The sequence below is a fragment of the Octopus sinensis genome, linkage group LG18 (genome assembly GCF_006345805.1).
Source record: "Octopus sinensis linkage group LG18, ASM634580v1, whole genome shotgun sequence".
NCBI classification, from domain to species: Eukaryota; Metazoa; Mollusca; class Cephalopoda; order Octopoda; family Octopodidae; genus Octopus; species Octopus sinensis.
In genome coordinates, this window is record NC_043014.1 from 34,420,715 (window position 1) to 34,446,788 (window position 26,074).

The 26,074-nt window shown below is 38.4% G+C and overlaps 1 protein-coding gene across 4 annotated transcripts in view; it reads left to right on the top strand.

Annotated features, from left to right (window-relative positions):
- LOC115221558 (tyrosine-protein phosphatase non-receptor type 1) overlaps positions 1-26,074 on the top strand; it is a 111,245-nt gene that overhangs the window by 48,932 nt on the left and 36,239 nt on the right. For all 4 annotated transcript variants that reach the window (XM_036510872.1, XM_036510871.1, XM_029791760.2 and 1 more), the window contains exons 2-3: positions 11,959-12,067; positions 23,362-23,468. In XM_036510872.1, the coding sequence (XP_036366765.1) occupies positions 11,959-12,067; positions 23,362-23,468 (216 nt within the window). The remainder of the gene's footprint in view (positions 1-11,958; positions 12,068-23,361; positions 23,469-26,074) is intronic.

The window sequence follows — 26,074 nt, forward strand, 5'->3', positions numbered from 1 at the left end:
ACTGAGCTCTAACACACACACACACACACCCTATTCCTTTGTTGCAGTGATGTTATACAGAATTTCACCATAATGTAGGATTCTGTAGTGCAAATCTTCCATGAATAAGGAAGTTAATGAGAAATGCATTTTACGCTATGGAATTTCATATTATGGTAAGATTTTCAGGAGCATGAGGCTTCCTCAGCATAGAGGATGCATATATGTATATATGCACACGTGTGTGTGTGTGTATGTGGCAAGAAGTTTGCTTCACAATCACATGATTGTGGGTTCAGTCCCACTGTGTGGCACCTTGAGTGAGTGTCTTCTGGTACAGTCTCAGGTTGACCAAAGCTTTGTGTGTGGATTTGGTAGATGGAAACTAAAAGAAACTCTTCTTGTGTGTGTGTGTGTGTGTGTGTGTGTGTGTGTGTGTGTGTGTGTTCTTAACATTGTGTGAAATGATTGTCACTGTCATACTTGCTGTGTCACACATTTCCGATATTCTGTGAGATTTCTGGCCATGGGAAAATATTACCTTGTTTGGCAACAGTTGAGAGTTGGTAACAGGAAGGACACCTGAATGTGGAAAATCCGTTTCGATAACCTTGGTCCAACTCATGCAAGCATAGAAAGGTGGACATTAAAATATTGATAATTATGATGTGTGTGTGTGTGTGTGTGTTTGTGTGTGTGTGTGTGTGCGCGCGCGCGTGTGTGTGTGATACAATTCAAAATAAATTAGTTGATGTCATACGATTCAAAGTAAATTAGTTGAAGTACTGGGTTGTAAGGGGTTGTAGAATACTTGGTTGTAGGGTCTGAGTAGTTAAGTACCCTAATTCTAGGGGTTTGTATAGTAAAGTACTAGATTGGAAGGTTGAAAACTTTCATCTGTGACCCAATTAGATGAATTCCGTGACATTTTTGTTGTACACTATTTTAATACCTACCTTATCTGTGTTGACATGGATTAAATGGATTGATTGCTCTGTATCAAATATCCCATTGTCTTTTAACTAATTAAGCAACTGTCTTGTTATTCTCTCCTAACCTCTTCAATTATTATCTCATTGTGATTTTTCCTTCATCTTATCTAACAATTTTTTTTTTTTGAATGCTTATTGGGACAATTTTACAAACTAGTGATTTCAATATGATTGCAGTGTGTTAAACACTAGGACGATTTGAGTTTAGAATTTAGGAGTAACACAAATATTGAAAGAAAAAAAACATATCTAAAGAAACTGGGTATCGTTGGAAAATAGGAGGGAAAATCTTTGTAAAATAAAATAATTTAAGGAGTAGAGGTGAGTACTTCATGTTTGAGGCAGGACTCTTCAGTTGTTTCTGAGAAATCTTTGGAAGTGCTCAGTGTGTCCTTTCTCTGAAGAAAACATTGTCAAGAGAAGTGATCTACATCTTTTTAAGAGAACTGTTAAAGAAAGGATCCGTTTCTATGAAGATGAGCACTGAAAAAAATGATCCAGAGAGGAAGAAACCCTGTCTAAATCCTCATAAATCACCTCTTCTCGCAGCATACTTATGTTACTAATTAAATGTTATTTAGACACTCTACTATTACCACCAACTCCACTGCTTTGTATTTAATATCTAACCTTTGCTTAACACCATTAATATATTTCCTGAGTTATTTTTTAATGCCAGCCTCTCTCCTTGTCTCAGTATATATTTTAGGGCTGCAGGATTTGGCAGAATTGTTAGCACCCAGACAAAATGCTAAGCAGCATTTCTTTTGGCTTTTCATTCTGAGTTCAGATTCTACTGCGGTTGACTTTGCCTTTCATCCTTTCAGGGTTAATAAAATAGGTACCAGTTAAGTAATGGGGTCGATGTGATCAACTAGCCCCCCCCCCCCCCCCCGCCAAATTTCAGATCCTGTGTCTATAGTAGAAAGAACATATATATATATATATATATGGGTTGGACAAAATAATGGAAACACCTTACAATTTCAAACAAATTTATTTTAATATGAGGTAGGACCACCTATGGCAGTAATTACAGCTTAAATTCTATGAGATACAGATTTGTACAAGGTTTGAATTGTTTCCAAAGGAGTTTTTGTCTATTCTTCAGCTAAAACAGTCTCCAGTTCTTGTAGTGATGATGGTGGAGGATAAAAATTCCTTACTTGTTTTTCTAAAATGCACCATAAATGTTCAATAATATTGAGATCTGGGGACTGTGGAGGCTAGATAAGATGTTCACCTTCACTAAAATGTTCCTCGTACCATTCAGTAACAGTTTTAGCTGTGTGAATTGGTGCATTATCATCCTGAAAGATTGCGTTTCCCTCTGGAAACAGTTCCGTAGCCATAGGATGAATTTGATCTGATAAAATGCTTAAATAGTCTTGACTATTAATTCTGCTATGAAAGGAAACTATTGGGCCAGTGGATTTCCAAGATATAGCCCCCCTTCCCCCTTCATCACAGATCCTCTTCTATGTTTCACAGTTGGAAGAAGACAGTCTGGGTCAAATGCTTCTTTTGGCTGTCTCTGCATGTATAGTTGGCCGGTAGTTGGAAATAAGGTAAAGGATGACTCAGCCAAGAAAATAACATTGTTTCACTGCTCTAGATACTGATGACCTGAGTGATAAACTGGATAGCAGACAAATCATTTGTTGTGTACAAGAACAAAGACTGTTGGTACAGATCTGTGATATGTATGGAGGATAGCAGATAGGTAAAGAAGTGTCTAGATATCCAAGTGGAAGGAAACTGTGCAAGAAGATCATCATCTTCGTTTAGCGTCCACTAAACGGTTCAACTGGGGTCTGGGAAGCCAGAAGGCTGCACCAGGCCCAGTCTGATCTGGCAATTTTTCTACGGCTGGATGCCCTTCCTAACGCCAACCACACCGTGAGTGTAGTGGGTGCTTTTTACGTGCCACCAGCACAGGTGCCAGACGAGGCTGGCAAACGGCCACGATCGGATGGTGCTTTTTACGTGCCACCAGCACGAGGCCAGTCGGGGCGGCGCTGGCAATGGCCACGTTCGGATGGTTCTCTTATGTACCACCAGCACTGGTCTAGGAAAATATTTGCAGAGGTGGTAAAAGCTTTTCTCGGGATGTTGAACCTCACAAAAGAACATGACAAATAGTGCGATGCTGTGTTGAAAAGGACCAAGCATGGAAGGGGGACATAAAAAAAATGATTATGACGGCAAAGACTGCATTATCTTCTGCCATATATGTTAGGGTAGGTGTAGGTTCAGGGGCAGTTTGGCTGTTATTTCTAGCAAGTCAAAGGGTCGTGTTGAGGTTCCCTTGTTGGCTTGTTTAGCATCCTGTTAGCAAGGTTCATAGTTTCATTTATAATTTTAGACAGCCCTACATAAACATATGTAAATGAAGTTGGTCTAGAAGCTAGTTTAAAATTGACCTACATTTGAACTGACACTCTGAACTATATGCATATTTTATCTTTGTAATAGGTTTGCTAACCTTTTCCACTTGCCAAACTGAAATATTTTTAATACTTTTGTTCTTATCTTTTTTTTTTTTATTGTTTTACTTCTTCCAGTTTCACTGTGTGTGTGAGTGTATATATATATATATATATATACACATATACACAAACACATTACATATAGTAAAAGATAGTCACAAACACACCTACAGATTCATACCCACATAAGCACCTAATGATTTTCCTATTTTCAAATGATTGTGCTACTTCAAGTTTGGGAAATCTGGCTAATATTGGCATCTAGCAGTTTCTAGGCCATTTTGGTCTCGAATGACAGTTCTTATTAATGCCTAGTCATTGACTTAGCAAATTATCTGATTATTTTACTCTAAACTAATCCTCTCTCTCTCTCTCTCTCTCTAATTTTCATCTCTCGTATTAAGCTAGTAAACTGGAGATTTTCATTCAGAATTTTCTCTCTCTTAACCAAATCATTTGATTTATAAAAATATCCTCTTATGAATTAATACATTTTTCAGTTCCGTCGCCCACATCTTTTGATTGAGGCTTTCTCCATTAGACACTTGACTACATAGACTAGAATTAAAACATGTTCATTGTTTTCCAGTTCAGCTATTAGTGTTAGTCTATTTTTATAGATTTGTTAGTACTCAAATAATGAATGCTTTTATTAAGTAGATAGTTGTCTACAAATAAGTTACTGATGCATTCAGTTTTCTTTGTTTCAGTGTTGTACTGTACTATAAAACATATTCATAGGTTTGTTGCCGACACTGTATGTAATAAATGGATAGATGTAAACACCTTGTCTGTATATGCTGTATCTTCATGAAGGGAAAAAGAGGGATCAGCCAAACTAGATTCAGTCTAGTTTTTGGATTACATCAGTAACTGAGTCCCTTCTTTAGCTGTACATGGAACAATGGGCTATCATTGCACTGTTACAGAATCATCATCATCATCATCGTTTAACGTCCGTTTTCCGCGCTAGCACGGGTTGGACGGTTCGACCGGGGTCTGGGAAGCCAGGGGCTGCACCAGGCTCCGTCTGATCTGGCAGAGTTTCTACAGCCTGATGCCCTTCCTAACGCCAACCACTCCACGAGTGTAGTGGGTGCTTTTTACGTGCCACCTGCACAGGTGCCAGAGGGGTCCGGCATCGGCCATGATCGGTTGGTACTTTTAACATGTCACCGGCACGGAAGCCAGCCAAGGCGGCGCTGGCATCGGCCACGTTCGGATGGTGCTTTTTATGTGCCACCAGCACAGAAGCCAGTCGAGGCGGCGCTGGCAACGGCCACGTTCGGATGGTGCTTTTTATGTGCCACCGGCAGGAGTATCACAACTATTTCCATTGATATTTATTTCGATGTTCATGTACTTGACTCAACAGGTCTCCTCAAGCACAGCGGGATGTTCTGGAATCCAAGGTATTTTGAATGGGCAGGGGCTATGCGGTACTGGTGCAGGAAGCAGCCAGGGTCTTTGCAGTCACAGCATATCTCCAGAGATCTCGGTCCTTCGCCATTGCCTCAGTGAGGCCCAACGCTCTGAGGTCATGCTTGACTACCTCATCCCATGTCTTCCTGGGTCTACCTCTCCCCCTGATACCTTCAACTGTTTGGGTGTGGCACTTCTTCACACATCTCTCCTCATCCATCCGCAGTACATGACCATACCATTGCAAGCGTCGCTCTTGCACACCACATCTGATGCTTCTTATGTCCAGCATTTCTCTCAGGGTGATTACCCTCTGTCGTGCGCACACACTGACATTACACATCCAGCGGATCATGCTAGCTTCATTCTTTTCAAGTCTACGCATGTCCTCTGCAGTCACAGTCCATGTTTCACTACCGTGAAGCATGGCAGTTCGCACACATGCGTCATACAATCTACCTTTCACTTTGAGTGAGAGACCCTTTGTCGCCAGTAGGGGTAGGAGCTTTCTGAACTTTGCCCAGGCTATTCGTATTCTAGTGGTGACACTCTCTGAGCATCCACCTCCACTACTAACTTGGTCACCCAGGTAGCGGAAACTATCAACTACTTCTAGTTTCTCCCCCTGGAGTGTGATGGAATCTGTTTTCTGAGTATCTGTGGTGTCTATTGTCCCTGTGCATCTGCCGCACATGAAAGCTATCTTATCAGTTAATTTCCCTTTGATGTTGCTGCACCTCTTATGCGTACATAGCTTACACTCCATAGCTTAAATGCTTAAATAAATAAGACAGACCAATTTGCATATACAATATATTATTAGCAACTACTTCTATTACTCTTTTTTCAGCCCTTAAGATAATGTATATGAAGAGGAAGTATTTACGTCTGTCTGTACACAGTTGTGTTGGCTAAAAATATATACATATTGAAAGGCAAGTTACTGCAGTATTCATCCAGAGATAACATCTCTTAGTACATACTGTATTTAAAAAACACAATATATATTGGAAGGAGGTGAAAATTGTTCTAGCAGTGACTTGTGAGAACACCACCAGATGCATTTTAGCCTAGTTAGGCCTTATCAGTGGTGTGTATTCACAGCCAGCTATATGCATAAATGAGATTTGCTGTCTCCTATATATATATATAATATATATATATATATATTGGGAACAATAAACAAAACATTCACTGGTATTGTGAATAGCTGCCAGGCTAAAAAAAAAATGCGTTATGTGCAATAGCAGTATTAAATTAAAATAGGTATTTATTTATCTTATTTAATATAAATACATAATTCAAAGACAAGTTACTGTGGTATTCCTTTCAGTAATGTATTTATGTTATATATAGATGGCTGTGAAGGCGCATGGCTCAGTGGTTAGGGCATCGAGCTTACGATCATGAGGTTGTGAGTTCGAATCCCAGACCGGGCTGCGTGTTGTGCTCTTGAGCAAGAAACTTTATTTCACGCATTGCTCCAGTTCACTCAGCTGTAGAAATGAGTCGTGAGGTCACAGGTGCCAAGCTGTATCTGCTGTTGTCTTTCCCTTGGATAACACAGGTGGCGTGGAGAGGAGAGGCCGGTATGCATGGGCGACTGCTGGTCTTCCATAAACAACCTTGCCCGGACTTGTGCCTGGGAGGGTAACTTTCTAGGTGCAATCCCACGGTCAGTCATGACCAAAGGGGGTCTCAATATAGATGGCTATTTTAATTTGATTCCTATTACTATTACAGATTTCTATACATGTATTTTATAGTAGAGTATGGCTTTAGAACAAAACACCGTGTACCAGTTATTAATAAGTTGCACTAACTGCAACAGTTATGTTCTACAGTTTGTTCTCAGTTTACATAGTAGGTTGTTCTGCGAATCACCTTGCAAACTGAAATTGTTTAGGTCGAGGTAGTTGCATAATTATTAATTATAAATAGTAAAATTAACACATTTATTCAAATGGAGATACTATATATGAATATTGTGTGTGTGTGTGTAAGAGTACTGTTGTAATATTGGTTTTTGTCATCTGTCCAAAATAGTAAAACTTCTTCCATTATTTCCATAAAGTTGCTACATTTGTATAATGTGTGTTTTAAGATTATTGAAGGGTCAGTGATTATATTAGCTATGCTATTTTTGAGTCCTTTCCATTTTGAAGTTAATTTCTGTGGAAATCAACTTCTTGACATTTGAAAAAAAATCTCTTAACAAAATATATAAAAAATATATTTCAGAAATGTACTTGACTGGCAGGTGATTTGATCTGAGACCATGTTTTAAAGCTAAATCAGTTACAGCATTGAAGACCTATTAGCCATTCAAAAACACACAAGACTGTTCACTTTGTTTAAACATTTATTATTTGTCAAAATTTTCATACTAACTGATCATCATCAAGATCTCTTAACTGATGCTGGTTGCCACTCTAGATGCTTTCTTAGTCAACTATCACCCTTGTCTCTGTTCTGTCATGTGTAACAGGTTTACTGTGTTGTGACCTGTCCAGTTCTTAACCCTTTAGCATTCAGATTATTCTGTCAAATATAATATTTATTCATCCATATTGTTTTAAGCTAATCATGCATTATTTCGTAGCTTTAAGATTTCGATGATGTTATCACCTGTTTTAGATTGATATTATAGGTTGGTGTGAGATACCAAATCTGGGCAGTTTTAACAGAAAACAGGGAGATTATTTGGGCCAGATATGGCCAGTTTAAACACTAAAGGGTTAATGTCAAACTAGGATTTTCTCTGTCTGCCTCTCTTTCACCCTCCCTCAACTGTGCCTGGAAGAATGGCTTTGGACAGGGAGTTGTGGCAGGATACATGACCGCATCAGGCAAGCCTTCATCTGTTTACCTACAGAAGCTTAAAATGTATAATTCTATCGCAAGTGTTAATTTAGGGTGTGAACTAACTCACTATTGAAGAAGTGAAATGGAAGGAAAGTAAAAAAATTTAATAGCATAAAATTAAATGGTGTTTCTGTATAGGTGGAGTTTAACCCCCCAGCCCCAAATTACATTGCTAAAGCAAAATTATACAAAGTAGCATGCCAACTGAGGATAACTGTGTACATGCAATTTGGTCCACTTTAGTGGTAGTGAGTTTATAAACAGTATCTTTGTGTGCACTGTTAAAGAGGGTATTTAGTCACTCGGGAAATCCAAATGCAAGATTGAAATTAGTCCAGCTCATCCCTCTTTTTCTGTTTGCAAAGAAGTGTCTAAGGACACAGTGTTTACGTCTTTATACATTCAATGTCTTATGAAGAAAGGCTGAAGACGCTTGACCATTATTCTCTAGAAAAATGATGACTCCGTGGTGATCTCATTCTTGCTCACAGTATCATAAGCGGAAAGTGTAACCCCTCGAAAGAGCTGTTCTTCATTCCTGCTCCGGAGCGTCGGCTGCGGGGTCACTCCGAAAAGCTCTATCTGTGACGATTTCATCTCAATCGAAGGAGAGGGGCTTTCTCCGTCTGGGTTGCGGATCCGTGGAATAAGCTGCCGGACGAGATAGTGAAGATGCCGACGACCGCTCGGTTCAAAGTCTCTCTTGACCAGAAATGGCTTGAACTCTTTGCATGAACACCCCTGTGCATAACTCCATGTCCCCCTACATGGCCTTGCTTTTTGCTTTTTGAACCAAAAAATTAACTTAACTAAAATTTAAATTCTGTAGTTTTGTATAGCATTAGTTGTTTGTTCCTTCTCGAGCCATGTCTGGCTCATAAGGACCGGTTTCCTGGTTTCTTGGTGTATAGGTTCCCCACCTGGACGGGATGCTGGTCCATCGCAGGTGAGTTGCAAGATGCAGGAGGAAAGAGTGAGAGAAAGTTGTGGCGAAAGAGTCAGCAGAAGTTTCACCATTACCTTCTGCCGGAGCCGCGTGGAGCTTAGGTGTTTCGCTCATAAACACACACATCATCCGGTCTGAGATTCGAACCCTCGACCGCGAGTCTGCTGCTCAAACCACTAGGCCATGTGTCTCCACACAATAGCATTAGTTGTCTATCTATCCACTAGGCAGGCAGGCAAGAAAACCTTTATAAGACATTACGTTCTGAGTTCAAATTCTGCCAAGGTCGACTTTGCCTTTCATCCTTTCGGGGTTGATTAAATAAGTACCAGTTAATCACTGGGGTTGATGTAATCAACTTAATCCCCTTGTCTGTCCTTGTTTGTCCCCTCTATGTTTAGCCCCCTGTGAGCAATAAAGAAATAAATATAATTCTTAGCAATCAGTCCTATGACTTAGAAAATAATTGTCTTTTACCCTAATCTATTAGATCTATGATCAAAGGCATTCCAGTTATATATCTCCTATTTCTCCCCACCCAGGTAGTGTGCTCTGAACTTCATTGTCTAACATGTCCTTTTTAAAGAGAGTGTATGGTTTGAGGGAATTACAGGTCAAGCTACCACACAGAAACATGTTTCTGGTTGCAGGTTTAGCTGGATGGGGATGCTTGTCTCCCCTTTGTAAACATATGGACACAGGAAATGTGTCGAGGCCGACAGGAAGCGTTGATGCTTCCTAGGGTTAAATAGCGGTGGTGTGATTCACTTTATGGGACTGTCACGTTAAGTTGACAGTATACAACTGTCCTATCGTTCCACCACTGCTTATATCTCTCTGAGATATTTAGAAATTTAATATTTCTATAAATACATTTTGATTATTTCACTAAAATTCTCTAACTTATTTGTAACCATATTTCTAATGAAATACACTGTGTTACTATAAATTTGAAATCATCAAAAATTTGGAGAGATTTAAGTAAAATAAGTAATATTCACTATTTTAAGATTATTGAAAATTTTAATTTAAAGATGAACATTTTAATCCTTTAGCATTTAAACTGGCCATATACATCCTACAATATCATTCTAAAAATAAACTATCACATCATTGAAATCTTGAAGGTATGAAATAATGTATGATTAATCCTTTAACATTCAGATTATTTTATTGAATGATGCTTATTTATTCACCTTAATCATGCATTCTTGTAGCTTTGAGATTTCAATGATATGATGGTTTATTTTTAGAATGACATTATAGGGTAGGTGTGAGAGGCCACTCTGGTTGCTTTGAACATAAAACAGAATATTTGGGCTGGATGTGACCAGTTTAAATGTTAAAGGGTTAATTCAAAACAATTTGAATAAATAAACATTACATTTGCCAGAGGAGGTTTCTGAGATAGGAGTATGAAAAAGATTAAACTCAACTCATAAATTCCAGTTTCAGAATTTTACTACAATGCATAGCATAACTGGTGGGTATTCTTATAAAACATTAACCCTTTTGTTACCATATTTCTGTTGAGATGTTCTGTGTTTCTTTCAATTAATTTTAAATATAGCACACACACACATACAATGATCCCAGTAGAGAGCTTCTGTGTAATTGCTTGACCTGTAATTCCCTCAAACCATATACTCTCTTTAAAAGGGACATGTTAGACAATGAAGTTCAGAGTATACTACCTGGGTGGGGAGAAATAGGAGATATATAACTGGAATGCCCTTGATCTACTAGATTAGGGCAAAAGACAATTATTTTCTAAGTCATAGGACTGATTGCTAAGAAACTAGTAAAATAACTTAGTTATCGTTAAGCTAGTGTTAGGAACATAAATTGTGACTAAGGTTTGGTGGAAGATTTTAATTCAGAACATTTGAAAACAAGACATTTGTACTGCAGAGCCAGAGGCAGTTTCAGTCAAGTTGGTATCAAAAGGGTTAACAATTATTTGTTTTAGTAATAGGTGCAGGTGTGGCTGTGTGGTAAGAAATTTGCTTCCTAACCACATGGTTCTTGGTTTAGTCCCACTGTGTGGCACCTTGGGGAGGTGTATTCTACTGTAGCCTCAGGCTAATCAAAGCCTTGTGAGTAGATTGGTAGGCAGAAACTAAAAGAAACCCAATATATATGTGTGTATGTGTTTGTCTCCCACCACTGCTTGACAACTGGTGTTGGTGTGTTTATATCCCTGTAACTTAGTGGTTCGGCAAAAGAGACTGATAAGTACCAGGCTTTACAAAAAATGATAAATACTGGGGTCGATAAATTCCATTAAAATTCTTGGTGTCCCAGCATGGCTAATGACTGAAACAACTGAAAGACAAGATAAATTAGCTGTTTTGATGTAGTTTGGTTAATAATTACACTAATAGACACTATTAAAGGCGGAACCAAACCTTTGTCTTTAACTACAAGAAGTTAGTTTTATCATTTGGTTGTTCTTCACAGCCTTTAGGTTTTTATTATTGTCAAAGAATGGATGATGTTTATTTTTGTATAAAGACTGCCAATAGCTCTGCCTTGTTTTCTAATTTCTGTCAATTATATCAGGATGGATGTCTGGTAGGGCTTGTAAAGGTCATGATTGCTGTCTCTATCTCTGAATCTGTAATAGTAAAAAGTAGAAAAAAAGATGGGCCTTGTTATTAAAATGAGGTTATTTTAAGTTCACATTTGAAAGTCAGCTTAATGATTATTTTTGATGTTAGGAGCATAAACTGTCCTGAATTAATGTTACGTTTGTCTATGAAAGGTTATAATGATGCTAGGAGTCCCCCACCCCACCCCGTTTTCCTTTTTAGGAAGAACCCTTTCATATAGCGTGCTTGTTTCTGATTAGCTTTCAAGTTTTTAAAACATTTACAAATCTTCTAGTAAATAGAATATTGTTTGACAAAGCTTTTGTCATCTCTAAATTCCTACGTTTCTTTGATTTGATAATTTGTATTAACCGACAAATGGCTGCTAAATTATGGTGTTTTACATATTCAAACAAGATGAGACACTTTTTGCATCTGTATGCTTGATTGTTAAGAGATTCTACTTATCCTTTACAATTAAGTAAGCAGTAAGAAGAGTATCCAGATGGGACAAGGATAAAAAAACAAAAACAAAAAAAAAACATTTGCTTTATAGACATGTCCATATTTGCAAACTTTAACTGTGTACAATGCATTTCCAATCTTTTGAAATAAACCTCTGATGTTGTATTTTCCTTTTGTCTAATTTCTGTATTTTTTAAATTTTTCCTCAGAAATTAAAGAAAGCTGAAGATTTATCAGTTATTGATAACCGGCTAACTACATTAGAAGCACGGAAACCAGAAAATCGCAACAAAAATCGATATAGAGATGTAAATCCATGTGAGTCTTAAAACATTACAGTATGAAATTATTGAATGGTTTTCTTTAGCTGTATTTTTACAAATCATTAGCAGTCAAAGTAACCAGCAAAAAAGGACAGAGACTGTGTAAAGATAATGTTGTTGTTTGGACAGGTGCAGCACACTCACTCTCCACTTGACAAATCACACAAGAGATTAATCTATTTCTCTTATAGTAGTGAAAAAAATGATGAAACTATCAACTTATAATATCATTAGTATTGTAAACACTAAAAAGTTAAAACTTTGAAAAACTACATTACTCTGTGCGAGTCATCATCATTGCTTAACGTCCATCCTCCAGCATGGAACGCTGGCATGAGTTGGATGGTAGTTGGATGGTATGACAGGATATTTTAAGGTGGCTAGCTGGCAGAAACGTTAGCACGCTGGGCGAAATACTTAGTGGTATTTCGTCTCCCGTTATGTTGTGAGTTCAAATTCCGCCGAGGTCGACTTTGCCTTTCATCCTTTCGGGGTCGATAAATTAAGTACCAGTTACACACTGGGGTCGATGTAATCGACTTAATACCTATTTCTGTCCTTGTTTGTCCCCTCTGTGTTTAGCCCCTTGTGGGTAATAAAGAAATAGGTATGACAGGATATGAAGAGCCAGAGGACTTCATTGAGTTCTGCTTTGGTGTGGTTTCTATGGCTGGATGCCTTTCCTAAGGCCACATTACTATTGCCACCCCCACTCATCATCACAGATATAGACCATTTTCTGCAGCAAATTCAAAACAGCAAAATTTCACAAATAAAACAACCAAATAAAAAAACCCTTTATTTATTTATTTTTTTTACATCCATTGCTCCATTTTGGTCACCCCTTTATTGCCCCATTTTTCTTCAATGACCCCCCCCCCCCACACACACACCGCAATCTTTCCACCACTCCCAGAAGAGTGGTACCGCCCACTTTGGGAACCACTGTTTTAGAATCTAACAACCTTAGTCTTAGTCCTTCCCGCTCTCCAAGGAACATCAGGAACTGAAGCTAACAATAGTTATGTAATTATTTTGAATCCAGGGTTGTTGAGTTAGTATGCAAAACTTTTTGCCTCTGACTCCAACTCCAACCCTTTCAATTTGTAATCAGATTAATCATCTTTTTCTTATATGGATTGTAAGATATAAAGTATAAAAATGCTATAAAAGAATGTTAAGAACATGATTGTTTACCATTTGGAAAATATAAAGTACATCAGAGTGAAAGCTAAAAGACTTAATGAGGAAGTAATTTGACAAATGGCTATTTTAAAAGAAATAAACTCAGATATGTAGCCTTTCCTTTTCGAAATTAAAGCATTGTTTGAATATAAAGTTTAAATGAATGTAACAAGAAGATTGCATCTGAAGTGAAATCCTGCAATTCCCATGTACCCCAGAGCTTGTAGTCCTGCTGCACACTGGATGGTGACCTCAATGGTGCAGTTGATACCACATAAAGGCATCCAGTCCATGCTGTAAAATGGTTGGTCTTTGGAAGAGCATCCAGCCATAAAAAACATGTCAAAGCAGACATTGGAGCTCAATGCAGACCTTGGACACATTAGTCCCTATCAAACTATCCAACCCATGCCAGCATGGAACATGGATGTTAATTGACGAGATGATGATGATTGAAAATTTTATCCCTACGTAATTTATTAAAGAAATATTGTATTTTGTAGTTATTGAAAGTTTAAAAAAAACAAATTTCTAATATTGTTTTCTGAGAAACAGAATTCTTAGTGTTTATTACTCCTGTGTTTCTGCCATGAGGTTTATTTTCTCTTTTATTCTTCCTGTGATTCTACTGCCCCTCTTATGTGCTCATGGTTTGCACTGGGTCAGCATAGTTATGTTGATGTGCATGTACTCTCTATATCAATACCTCATCATAACTAATCACAAATGCTAAAACATCCTGCTGTATTGCAAAATGGTTAGCAATTGAGTGGGTGGGCATCTAGCTGTCAAAAAACTATGCCAAAAGAAAATCACTTACACAACTACTGCATTCTATATAAATACATTTATATGGACACTGTCTCTGCTGTATAAATACCCTAGTCTAAATAAGTACATTAACACCTCTAACACCATTGATATTATGAAAGCTTACAGGTTAAATTGAAATCTAAATTGCTAGAACTTCCTGTGAAAAAGGAAATAGTTTGTATCATTTGACACGACTGATTTCACATCTATTAATGTTTCATTCTGATATTACTTCCTCTTTGCAGACCACCAGGGCAGTAAACAAATAACAACACAATTCTTTCAAGTCCTAGCTTTATCATAAGCATAATATCTATCTTCTATTGTGTCTGGGGAGAGTCATTTTCTTTTTGTACCTTATAATTTAACACACTCACCAGTAAAATTTCCACTTATTTCTTATTTTTATTTTCCTAAAATTTTCGTTGCGTCTTGCAACCTTTTCAATAGTCAAGACTATTGAAAATTTTAGGAAAATTAAAATAAGAAATATGTGGAAATTTTACCGGTGAGTGTGTTACATTATAAGGCACAAAAAGAAAATGACTCTCCCCAGACACAACAGAATATGCTTCAACACACGAACTCATATAAAGAATCTTGCAAGCCAAATCCAAAAACGAAATATCTATCTTGCTATTTAGGAATGTATTTTGTGCAGTATGTTTAATAAGAGACAATCTGACATCTTAATTGACAAAATTTTGTCCATTGCCAAATATTTACAGAATTTAATTATCTGATATTTTATGTTTGTTTTTCCTGAATTGAAAAAAAAAAATAATTAAAAAAAGAACTCTTTAATTTCCCTCTATTTGGATGTTTCCCGCCTGTATCAGTTGTATTCAGTTTCCTCTGTTTGTTGTATTGTTTTCTGCATTAGTTTAAATAAGGACATTTTTTTAGAATCTAACAACCTTAGCCTTGGTCTCTCCCACTCTCCATAGAACATCAGGTAACTGAAGCTAACAATAGTTATGTAATTATTGGTTAGCACATTTGAAACCAGGGTTGTTGAGTTAGTACACAAAACTTTTTGACTCTGACTCCAACCCACCAATTTATGGTGCCTCCAACTCTGATTACAACTCTTCAATTTGTAATCAGTATTAATCATCTATTTCTTATATGGATTGAAAGCACATACCATACAAGGCTAAAGTGAATTATTGGGTTACATTTAGCACCCTAACCTGTTAAAGTTTAGTTTTAAAGATTATAGCAAAGATGTGGCTTTTTAATATTATTTATAATTTATTTAATTTGTCAAAATATTTTCGTCACTTTGAAACTGTGACCTGTTCACTGACAAAATTCCGTGCTGCACGGAATTTTGTCAGTGAACAGGTCGCGGTCTCGAAGCAACGAAAATATTTTGACAAATTAAATTTAAATGTTATAATTTGTTCTTATTTATTTAAGGCGGATCTGGTAGAATTGTTAGCATGCCAGGCAAAATGCTTAGCAGCATATTATCTGTTTTTGGTTGACTTTGCCTTACATTCTTTTGGGGTTGAAAAAATAAACACCAGTTGAGCACTGGGGCCAATGTAATCAATTTGTCACTTCCGCGAAACTGCTGGCCTTGTGCCAAAATTTGAAACAAATATTATTTATTAAAGAAGTTATAAACAATTGAGCATAAGAGAAAACTATCAAAGAAACAAAAAAAAAAAAAAGACTTTTGTAAATCTTATAAAATAAAGTCTTTAACCCTTTCATTACTGTATTTCTGTTGAGATGCTCTGTATTTCTATCAATTACTTAAAATATGAGGTAATCAGAGTATGTGACAGAATACTTAAGATTAGATTAGTGCTTCATCATAGTTTAGCAACCATTATATCAGCCTATGCTCCTCAGTCGGGGCTACCCGATGGACAGAAAGACCGATTCTATGACACTCTACTGCAGACTACCTCGTTGACGAACGACAGAGACCTTATCTTTGTGGCTGGTGACTTCAATGGTCACGTTGGACGACATGCTGGGGGCTTCCATAGCGTACATGGAGGCTATGGCTATGGCTCCCGCAACGAGGAGGGAACCAGGCTGCTGGAGTTCTGCGATGCAAATAATCTTATGATTTGCAACACTAACTTCAGGAAACCTACCAGCCACCTAGTCACTTACCAATCGGGCCAACATACCAGCCAAATTGACTACATCCTTACAAGGCAAAGGGAGAGATGGCTGCTTATAAATGCCAAAACCTTCCCAGGTGAAGAATGTACCCCACAACATAGACTGGTAGTTAGTGACTTTAGGATCAGGACTAGGAGGACAACCAGAAGACGACAAATATGGAGAAGAAGGATCTGGAAACTTAAAGATCCTGCAAATGGACAGAGATTTAGGGACATATTACTTGAAGCCTCTGACGAAGTAGAAGGGGATAGAGCATCACAGGGGGTAGAAGACAGCTGGACGTTTCTAAGGGACAACCTGCTGAGAGCCACTGACCAGATCTGTGGCTGGTGCAAAGTCCCCTCTCGACCTAGAATAACGTGGTGGTGGAACAATATTGTAGACAGGGCTATTAGAGAAAAGAGACAGGCTTGGAAGGTCTGGAAAAATGGGGGTAGCAGGGGATTGTATCAGACTGCCAAAAGAGAAGCTAGGAGACAGGTTTATTTAGCCAGAGGGGAAGCAGATAAGAAAAAATTGCCAATGTTCTGCGCCGTGAGGACCAAAGACTGGAGGTGTTTCGTGTTGCAAGACAGTGTGTGAGAGAGAATCGTGATGTGGTAGGAGAGAAGTGTGTTCGCATGGAAGATGGTTCACTTGCGCTAAATGAGGATGCAAAGAGAGAGGTTTGGAGATCCCACTATGAAAAGTTGCTGAATGAAGAAAATGAATGGGATAAAGAGAGTCTGCCGAATGTTGACCCAACAGAGGGACCAGCTATCCGAGTTGATAGTTCCGTGGTAGCTAAGGCAATTAGAAGCATGAAGACAGGGAAAGCCCCAGGCCCATCAGGAATCACTGCAGAGATGCTCAAAATGTCTGGTAGTGTCGGCTATAGCCTAGTCACCCGTATAGTTAATCAGGTGATACACAAAGGGGTCATACCCAATGACTGGTGTAGCAGTATAATAGTCAACTGCTACAAAGGTAAAGGTGATGCCCTAGATACAAATAACTACAGAGGTATCAAGCTGTTGGACCAGGTGATGAAGGTTACGGAGAGGGTCATAGCCCAACTAATTAGAGAGAGAGTAGTTTAGATGAGATGCAGTTTGGGTTTGTGCCAGGGAAAAGTACTACTGATGCTATATTCCTGGTAAGGCAGCTGCAGGAGAAATACCTAGCCAAAGATAAGCCCCTGTACCTGGCTTTTGTTGACATGGAGAAAGCCTTCGACAGGGTCCCCCGATCCCTTATCTGGTGGGCAATGAGGAAACTAGGGATAGATGAATGGGTAGTGAGAGCTGTGCGGGCCATGTACAGGGACGCCGCTAGTAGGGTGAGGGTTGGAAATGTGTACAGTGAAGAATTCCGGGTAGAGGTAGGAGTCCACCAAGGCTCAGTACTCAGCCCCCTCCTATTTATCATAGTCCTCCAGGCAATAACGGAGGAATTCAAGACAGGATGCCCTTGGGAGCTCCTCTATGCTGATGACCTTGCTCTAATTGCTGAGTCGCTATCAGAACTGGAGGAGAAGTTTCAGGTGTGGAAACAAGGATTAGAATCGAAGGGCCTCAGAGTCAATCTAGCTAAAACCAAAGTCGTAATCAGTAGGAAGGTAGACAAATCACAAACACCTTCAGGTAGATGGCCCTGCTCGATCTGTAGAAAAGGTGTAGGTAGAAACTCTATAAGATGCACCAAGTGTAAGCTATGGACACATAAGAGATGCAGCAATGTCAAAGGAAGGCTAACTAGGAAGATGGTTTTTGTATGTGGCAGATGCTCAGGAACAATAAACACTGAAAATGCTCTGAGACCAACTTCCGTCACTTTCCAGGGAGAAAAACTAGAAATAGTTGATAGTTTCCGTTACCTAGGTGACCAAGTCAGCAGCGGGGGCGGGTGTGCTGAAAGTGTAACTGCTAGAGTAGAGAATAGCTTGGGCAAAGTTCAGAGAGCTCTTATCTCTACTGGTGACAAAAGGCCTCTCGCACAGAGTGAAAGGCAGACTGTATGATGCGTGTGTACGAACAGCCATGCTACATGGCAGTGAAACATGGGCCGTGACTGCTGAGGATATGCGTAAGCTCGCTAGAAATGAAGCCAGTATGCTCCGATGTGTGTAATGCCAGTACTCACACTCGGCAGAGTGTAAGTACCTTGAGAGAAAAGCTGGACGTAAGAAGCATCAGTTGTGGTGTGCAAGAGAGACGTTTGCGCTGGTATGGTCATGTGGCGAGAATGGATGAAGATAGTTGTGTGAAAAAGCCCACACCCTAGCGGTTGAGGGAACCTGTGGAAGAGGCAGACCCAGGAAAACCTGGGACGGGTGGTGAAGCACGACCTTCAAACTTTAGGTCTCACTGAGGAAATGACTAGAGACCGAGACCTCTGGAAGTGTGCTGTGCGCGAGAAGACCCGGCAGGACAAGTGAGTCCATAACCCGTGGCCTTCTACATGGGATGGAGCCAGCCTACGTATGCATACCTTCCCTTCTTGGGACACAAAACTCTACTTGTGAAGACGTGATGAGGCAAGTGAGGATCAGAATCGAAATCGATCAATGGAAATTGCGGATGTGCTACCAGTGCCGGTGGCATGTCAAAACTCTGCTTGTGAAGACCCGTTGAGGCAAGTGACGATCAGAATCGAAATCGATCAATGGAAATTGCAGATGTGTTACCAGTGCCGGTGGCATGTAAGAGAACTTTCCGTTTCGCGACCGTTGCCAGCACCGCCCCGTTTCGTGTCCGTTGCCAGCCTCGCCTGGCCCTCGTGCCGGTGGCACATAAAAAGCACCATCCGTTCGTGGCCGTTTGCCAGCTCTGTCTGGCACCAGTGCGGGTGGCACGTAAAAAGCACCCACTACACTCACGGAGTGGTTGGCGTTAGGAAGGGCATCCAGCCGTAGAAACACTGCCAGATTTGACTGGGCCTGATGAAGCCTTCTGGCTTCACAGACCCCAGTAGAACCGTCCAACCCATGCTAGCATGGAAAACGGACGCTAAATGATGATGATGATAACAAAGAATTTAGTAAATTAAATTTATCTATCATTCTGCTAGTGTTAGGAACATAAACTGTGACTAAGGTTTGGTGGAAGATTTTAATTCAAAACTTATGAAAACAAGGCATTTGTACTACAGAGCCAGAGCCGGTTTCAGCTGGATTGGTATCAAAAGGGTTAAAGAAATAAATTACAAGAATACTATAAAAGAACATCTGGAACATAGCCTACCATTCATAAAATATGGTGTACATCAAAGTTAAAACTATAAGACAGAACAGCTTAGCAATTTAACAAATGGCTACTTTAAAAGAAATGAACTCAATTAGATATGTAACCTCTCCTTTTCAGAATTAAAATAAATATAAAATTTAAGTGAATTTAACAGGAAAGATTAGATTAAATGAAATAGAAATTATATTGTAAAAGATTGAAAAGTTTATCTGTATGAAATTTATTAAGGAGGCATTTTGTATTTTGTATCTATTGAGTAGAGAAGAAAATAGATTTTCTAACATTTTTTTTTCTCCTGAGAACCAGGATTGCTTCCACCAGATTTTGCCTTATTAAAAGGCCTTAAATTTGATTTGATTGTTTTCATTGCATAAAATGAAATAGCATCTGTGAAATTATAAATAGCAATGTAATGCATTAGAATTTCCACTTTGTTGGAGTTGACTCTGACTCCAGCAGTCCAATAATTGCTTGACTCTGACTCTCTGATGCTGATTACACAGCCTTGTTTGAAACTGCTTCCCCAGCTCCATTATCACATCATACAGTATATGACAGCTGCAGTTGTACAGGCATGAATATCTGGATATAAATAATGTGTTGTATAGGATATGGATAGTGCAGTTGTACTGGATTTGGGTGGTGAATTGTGTTTGATTTGATTGCTGCAGTTATTCAGCACAAGGCTGCTGCAGTTGCACTTGACATGATTTTTGCTGCTGTTGTTGTTCTTCATCAACTCATAATTACTATCTTTAAAACCTTTAACTACCACAATTCTATAATTATTGAATATTTTGTAATCTTAGCCACGAACCGCCTATGTATTTATGTGTATATGTGTGTGTATATATCTATATCTGTCTGTCTATCTCTTTCTCTATCTATCTATCATATATATATATATATATATATATATGTATCCGTTTAGTGTTCTGATTTATTTATACACATTGCTTTGAATTAATCACATATTATTTTGTAGCTTCAAGATTTCAATAATGTATTTCTCTATGTTGAGAATGACATTGTAGGGTAGGTATGAGAGGTTGGATCTGGACAGTTTTAACATAAAACAGGTAGAATATTTGAGGTAGATATGGCTGGATTAAATGCTAAAGGGATATATATATGTTTGTATATATATATATATGTGTGTGTGTATATATGTGTGTGTGTACGTATGTGTGTATGTATATATGTGTATATATATATGTATGTATATGTGTGTATCATCATCTTCATCGTTTAATGTCCGTTTTCCATGCTATCGTGGATTAGATGGTTCGACGGGAGTCTGGGAAGTCTGATCTGGCAGTGTTTCTACAGCTGGATGCCCTTCCTAACGCCAACCACTCCATGAGTGTAGTGGGTGTTTTTTATGTGCCACGAGCACATGGGGCCAGAGGAGGGTGGTAATGGCCACGATCAGTTGGTGCTTTTTACGTGCCACCGGCACGGAAGCCAGTCAAGGCGGCGCTGGCATCAACCATGTTCGGATGGTGCTTTCTACGTGCCACCGGCACGGGTATCACAACTACAATTTCCATTTGATATTTATTTTGATGTTGATGTACTTGACTCAGTAGGTCTCCTCAAGCACAGCAGGTCACCCTACGATCCAAGCTACGTTGAATGGGCTGGGGCTGGTTATGTGAAGCTGGTGTAGGATATGCCGTGATACATACATACATACATGAGAAGCTTCCTTCAGTTTCTGTGTACGAAATCCACTCATAATACTTTGGTCAACCCAAAGCTCAAGTAGAAGACACTTGCTCAAGGTGCCATGCAGTGGGATTGAACCTAGAACCATGTGGTTGGGAAGCAAGCTTCTTTATGACACAGCCACGCCTGCCCCTACTTATTTTAGTCATTTGAGTTTTGACATACTCGAGCATTGCCTTTAAGGATCTAGTGGATTATATTGGCCCCAGTTCTTATTTTAAGTCTGGTATTTATCATTTTGCAGTTACTGAAATACTAAGGAACATAAGCAATACTGCTCTGTTTATAGGGGTGCCAACATAGACAGATACCAAGATTCACACACACGCACACACACACACACACTCTCTCTCTCTCAACACACACACGTGCACACACACACACACACACTCTCTCTCTCTCTCTCTCAACACACACGTGCACATACACACACACACACTCATGACTTCCACACACTTTCAGGTTACCAAAATTTACAAGGCAAGACAGTTGCTCAAGGTGCAATGGGACCGATCCTGAAACAGTGATTATGAAAACTCAATCACACAACCACGTCTGTATAATGATATTGAAAAAGAAGGAAGTCCTGTTTCTTTATCAAATTATTGTAATGGGAGAATTTATAGGAAGCATAGTGGGGTGTGTAAACTATATTCAGCAAAACAGGTACGGTCAATCAGCAAGTTAGCCTTAATTTGTTCCAGTAAGATGAACATCCTGGTTTGAGATTCATTATTCCTCTGGATATATAATAATAATAATAATAATAATAATGAAATTATTGTATACAGTACTCAGGTGCACCACAACTTGTCAAAAAGTGCATATAAAGCATATGCAGTAATGTACAAATGTCTGGGAAATGAACAGTGTATGAGTCAGATACATGCTTGCATGTGTATGGAGGGGAGAAAATCAGGTGTAGTGTTGGCGAATCTCAGGAAGCACAGAAGTTTTGAAGGATGCAGTGCTCCGACAACTAACAACTGATGCCGGCAGTTTGTTCCATACTTCAGCAACTCTTAGCGTGAAAAAATGTTTCCGAAAGTCATTGGAGCAGTGCTGTTTTCTGACTTTGTAAACATGTCCACGAGTGTTAGACAGGTGGAGTTTGAAAAGGTGCTCAGAGTTATTGTTAGTAAGATGGTTAATAATTTTATGGGTGTCTGCCAAATCAGCTGCCAGACATCTGTGTTTCAGTGTATCCATGCCCAGGGAAGTAAGGCGTTCAGAATATGGCAAATGCCTGATGGATGGTATGATTAGGTTATTCTGTTTTGCTTCAGTGATCTACTAGAATCTAGTTTAATGATATTTAACCTTGTTTGATCCACAACACAAGCTTTGCATTGCACCCTTAACATAAGTGAAAATGTAGCAATGTATGTTTTATAGCCCCTTACTTCTGACCCCCAGAATATTTCATTAGAAAAATTGTCAAGAATGGGTTCTATTGAAATGCATTGCATTTATTTCAAATAAATTTTTTAAATAATGAAGAACTTAGCAGAAGAACTTTACCATTATTAATCTGGTGTTTGGAACAGAAATTAACAGAAAATTTTGATGGAAGGTTTCCATTTAGATAATTTTAAAAATGTGAATTTTCTATCAGAAGCAGGGATGGTCTCAGGTGAGTTAAGGAAAAGTGGGGTGATAATGATGTAGCCAAAAGGGGACAATGGATGTAAAAGCAAGCAAAATGATGGGTTAGTTAGGTTAAGTTTTATTTGTGAAATACTGCTGTTTTGAATTTGTTGCAGAAAATGGTTTGTTCGAGGAGGTGATGGGGAAGCAGGAGGGGGCAGGAATACAAGGAATGTAGCCTAGGTGCCAAAGGGGTGGTAGCTTGAAAAAGTTTGGGAACCACTGAACTAGATTAAAAATGAAAAATTTGGGGTTTAACCCCTCCAAGTTCTTGATTACTATCAAAATTAATTGAAACATAGGCTTTGTTTTTGAATAGAAATGTGGCCATGAAAGTGTTGAGCAGAAATGGAAATGCAGTAATACATGATGTCAGGGTATATGTGTCCATAAATCCTGACATCAGAGCTCTGGAATATTTCATTAGGAAAATAATAGAGAAAGGCTTGAATTAATAGAACAGGTTCTTTTTACAAGTTTCTTTTGTTTCTGCTTATTTTTTTTTATTAATAATATATCTGTATTTTTTGTTTTTCTTTTTTAGATGATCACAGTCGTATAATATTAGATGTCAATAATGGTTGTGGAGATTATATTAATGCAAATCTCATCGAAATTAGCAAGGCAAACCGGAGATATATCCTCACACAGGCAAGAATATTTCTTTAGACTGCTTAGCCTTTTGTTTTTCCAGTCTCTTGTAATTTTCTCTCAGTATTAATTCAAAATCTTTGAAAGCTGTTGAAATTGTATTCCATCTGTGTGTGTTTGTTTTCAAGCTTTAATCAAAGCAGGAAGGCTAATGGCCATCACCTTTTTGCAAGTATTCAGAGACTGTTGTTTGGATGGATAAGCAATGATTGATGGCTTGCTGCAGTAGAAAGTTGGGTAGCAGCACACGGTATTATCAAGTTAGCCTCAAACCATAGAACTGATCTGAATGCTTGCAACAAAGTGGAATCTGCAAGATGCACCAAAGGTGGTACTCTTAAATTGGATGGTGGATTAGAGCTACCCTTGAAGAACAGGTTCAGTTCAACAGTCTTCTGCTCATTTTTCATCTCCCGATTTCACTCAGAAGGCTTTGGTTGATTCAAGATTGTGGTACAAAACACTTGCCCAAAATTCTACACAGTGGGATTGAATCCAGAACCATGTGATTGCAAAGCAAACATCTTAATATCATGACCATGCCTATACCTTCAGGTTTTGTCAATAGTACTGGACTACAAACTGAAGGACTGAAGGGTTTGTAGTTCATATCCTGATATTGCCTTCTATCCATGAAAGAAGAAAATTCTAACTTATTAACTCTGAATGGTAAAACTGGGAAGTTGCAGTTCATTGATAAAAGTGGAAAGAACACTGTGGTGGTGAGTTCATGTCCTTCCAAGGGACACAGTAATTACAAGATCCTGATATCCAGTGTAAGAAATCAACAGTATCCTCAGAAGTTCAATTTCTTTATAGTACTTCCAGTGGGATAAAGTTTACAAATATTAAATATTACAATCATATCTTCTTTTTGGCCCTATGGTCATCCAGTCATTCTGTTGTCTAGAATAAATGTTTGTCTTCTAACTCAACATAAGAAGTTAAATTGTGCTCCAGTGAACAGCCCTGATGGACACTAATTGGACTCCAATGAGGAGCCCCAAATGTCTAGCAAGACTATTTATTGTTCATTAAACAATTTTGTTTTCTAAGGTATAAACATACTCATCATGTTTGTAGACTTCTCAGCTTGGAAAGAGTGATGCAATTTGATGCCTAGATGTAAATTTGCAATAGTGAATCAGTTAAGGACATCCAAAGACTATGTACTGATGTTAAAGTGTCTTGCTAGGCCTGCGAACCATGTATTAAAAAAAGCACTAAATTTTCATTACATCATAGTGAAGGTTAATTTAACTAAAAATATTTGAGTGATGGGATTACTGTAGCCCTGTATGCATGAGGGGGTTGCTGTAGCACCATATGAGTGACAGGATTGCTGTGACACTGCATAAGCAATGGGGTTGCTACAGTGCTGCATGAGTGATGGGGTCACTGCAGCGCGACACAAGGAAGTCAATTTCATTGACCTTATTTACTCAGTTGCTACTTGTTTTATCAACCCTGAAAAGATGAGAGGTGAAGTTAATCATGGCAGCATTTGAACTCAAATGTAATGAATTAGAAGAAATACTACTAAGCATTTTGTCTAAAAAGCTAACAATTCTGCCAGCTCACACCTCTAATAATAATATAATGATAATGATTTCTAACATAGGCATGAGGTTTCACATTCTAGGGAAAGTTTATATAGTTGATTAAATCATCGTCTCCAGAACTAGATTGGAACTTATTTTATTGACCCCAGAAGGATGAGAGTCAACCCCATTGTGCACTTAAACTTGGAATGTAAAAGGAGTGTGAATAAATGTTGCAAAACATTTTGTACAGCTGTCTATTGATTTTTGCAATTCAACAGTAAAAAAAAAAAAGCATTTTGTCCTGCAGTCTACTGACACTGCCATCATACAGTGAAAAACATTAAAATTTTTTCCTCTAATTTTTTTCTTTTTTTTTTTATTTTTCTCACCCAAAATAATTGTACTTGTGAAAAGCCTTTGTTTTTAATATTCTTGGCTCAACAAAGACATTTTAAATCATCAACTAGCCACAGTTAGCTAATTTGTGAAAACATTAATTCTAACAAGGTTACTATTGTTTACTGTTGACTTTCATCTTGTACAATAGCCTCATTAATGAATATCACTGCACTTAAGGGAGAAGGAGAAACAAAAGAGGAAAACAATAGTAAAAAAAAATTTATATAATCATCATCATCATTATTTTTATGTCTTTTTTTGTCCATGTGGTTTTTTGAGGCAGTATTCTACAGCCTGATACTGCATGGCTTATTAGTTACAGCATTCGCAGTACTTGACCTATGATCAGAAGGTTGTGAGTTGGTTTCCTAGAGGTGTGTTGTATCCTTCAGCAATGCACTTTATTTCACATTGCTCCAATCCGCTCAGCTGGTAAAAACGAGTAGTATTGATATTTCAAAGGGCCTGCCTTGTCACATTCTGTGTCATGCTGAATCTTCCTGAGAACTACTTGGAGTGCTCAACCACTTGCTCATTAATTTCTTGAGCAGACTGTTTCATTGATTGGATCAGCAGGAACTCTCATCATTGTAACCAATGCAAATATCCTTCCTGCTAATCTTTCCTTCTTCTCAAGCACTGTACTTTAACCCGTGTTTTTGC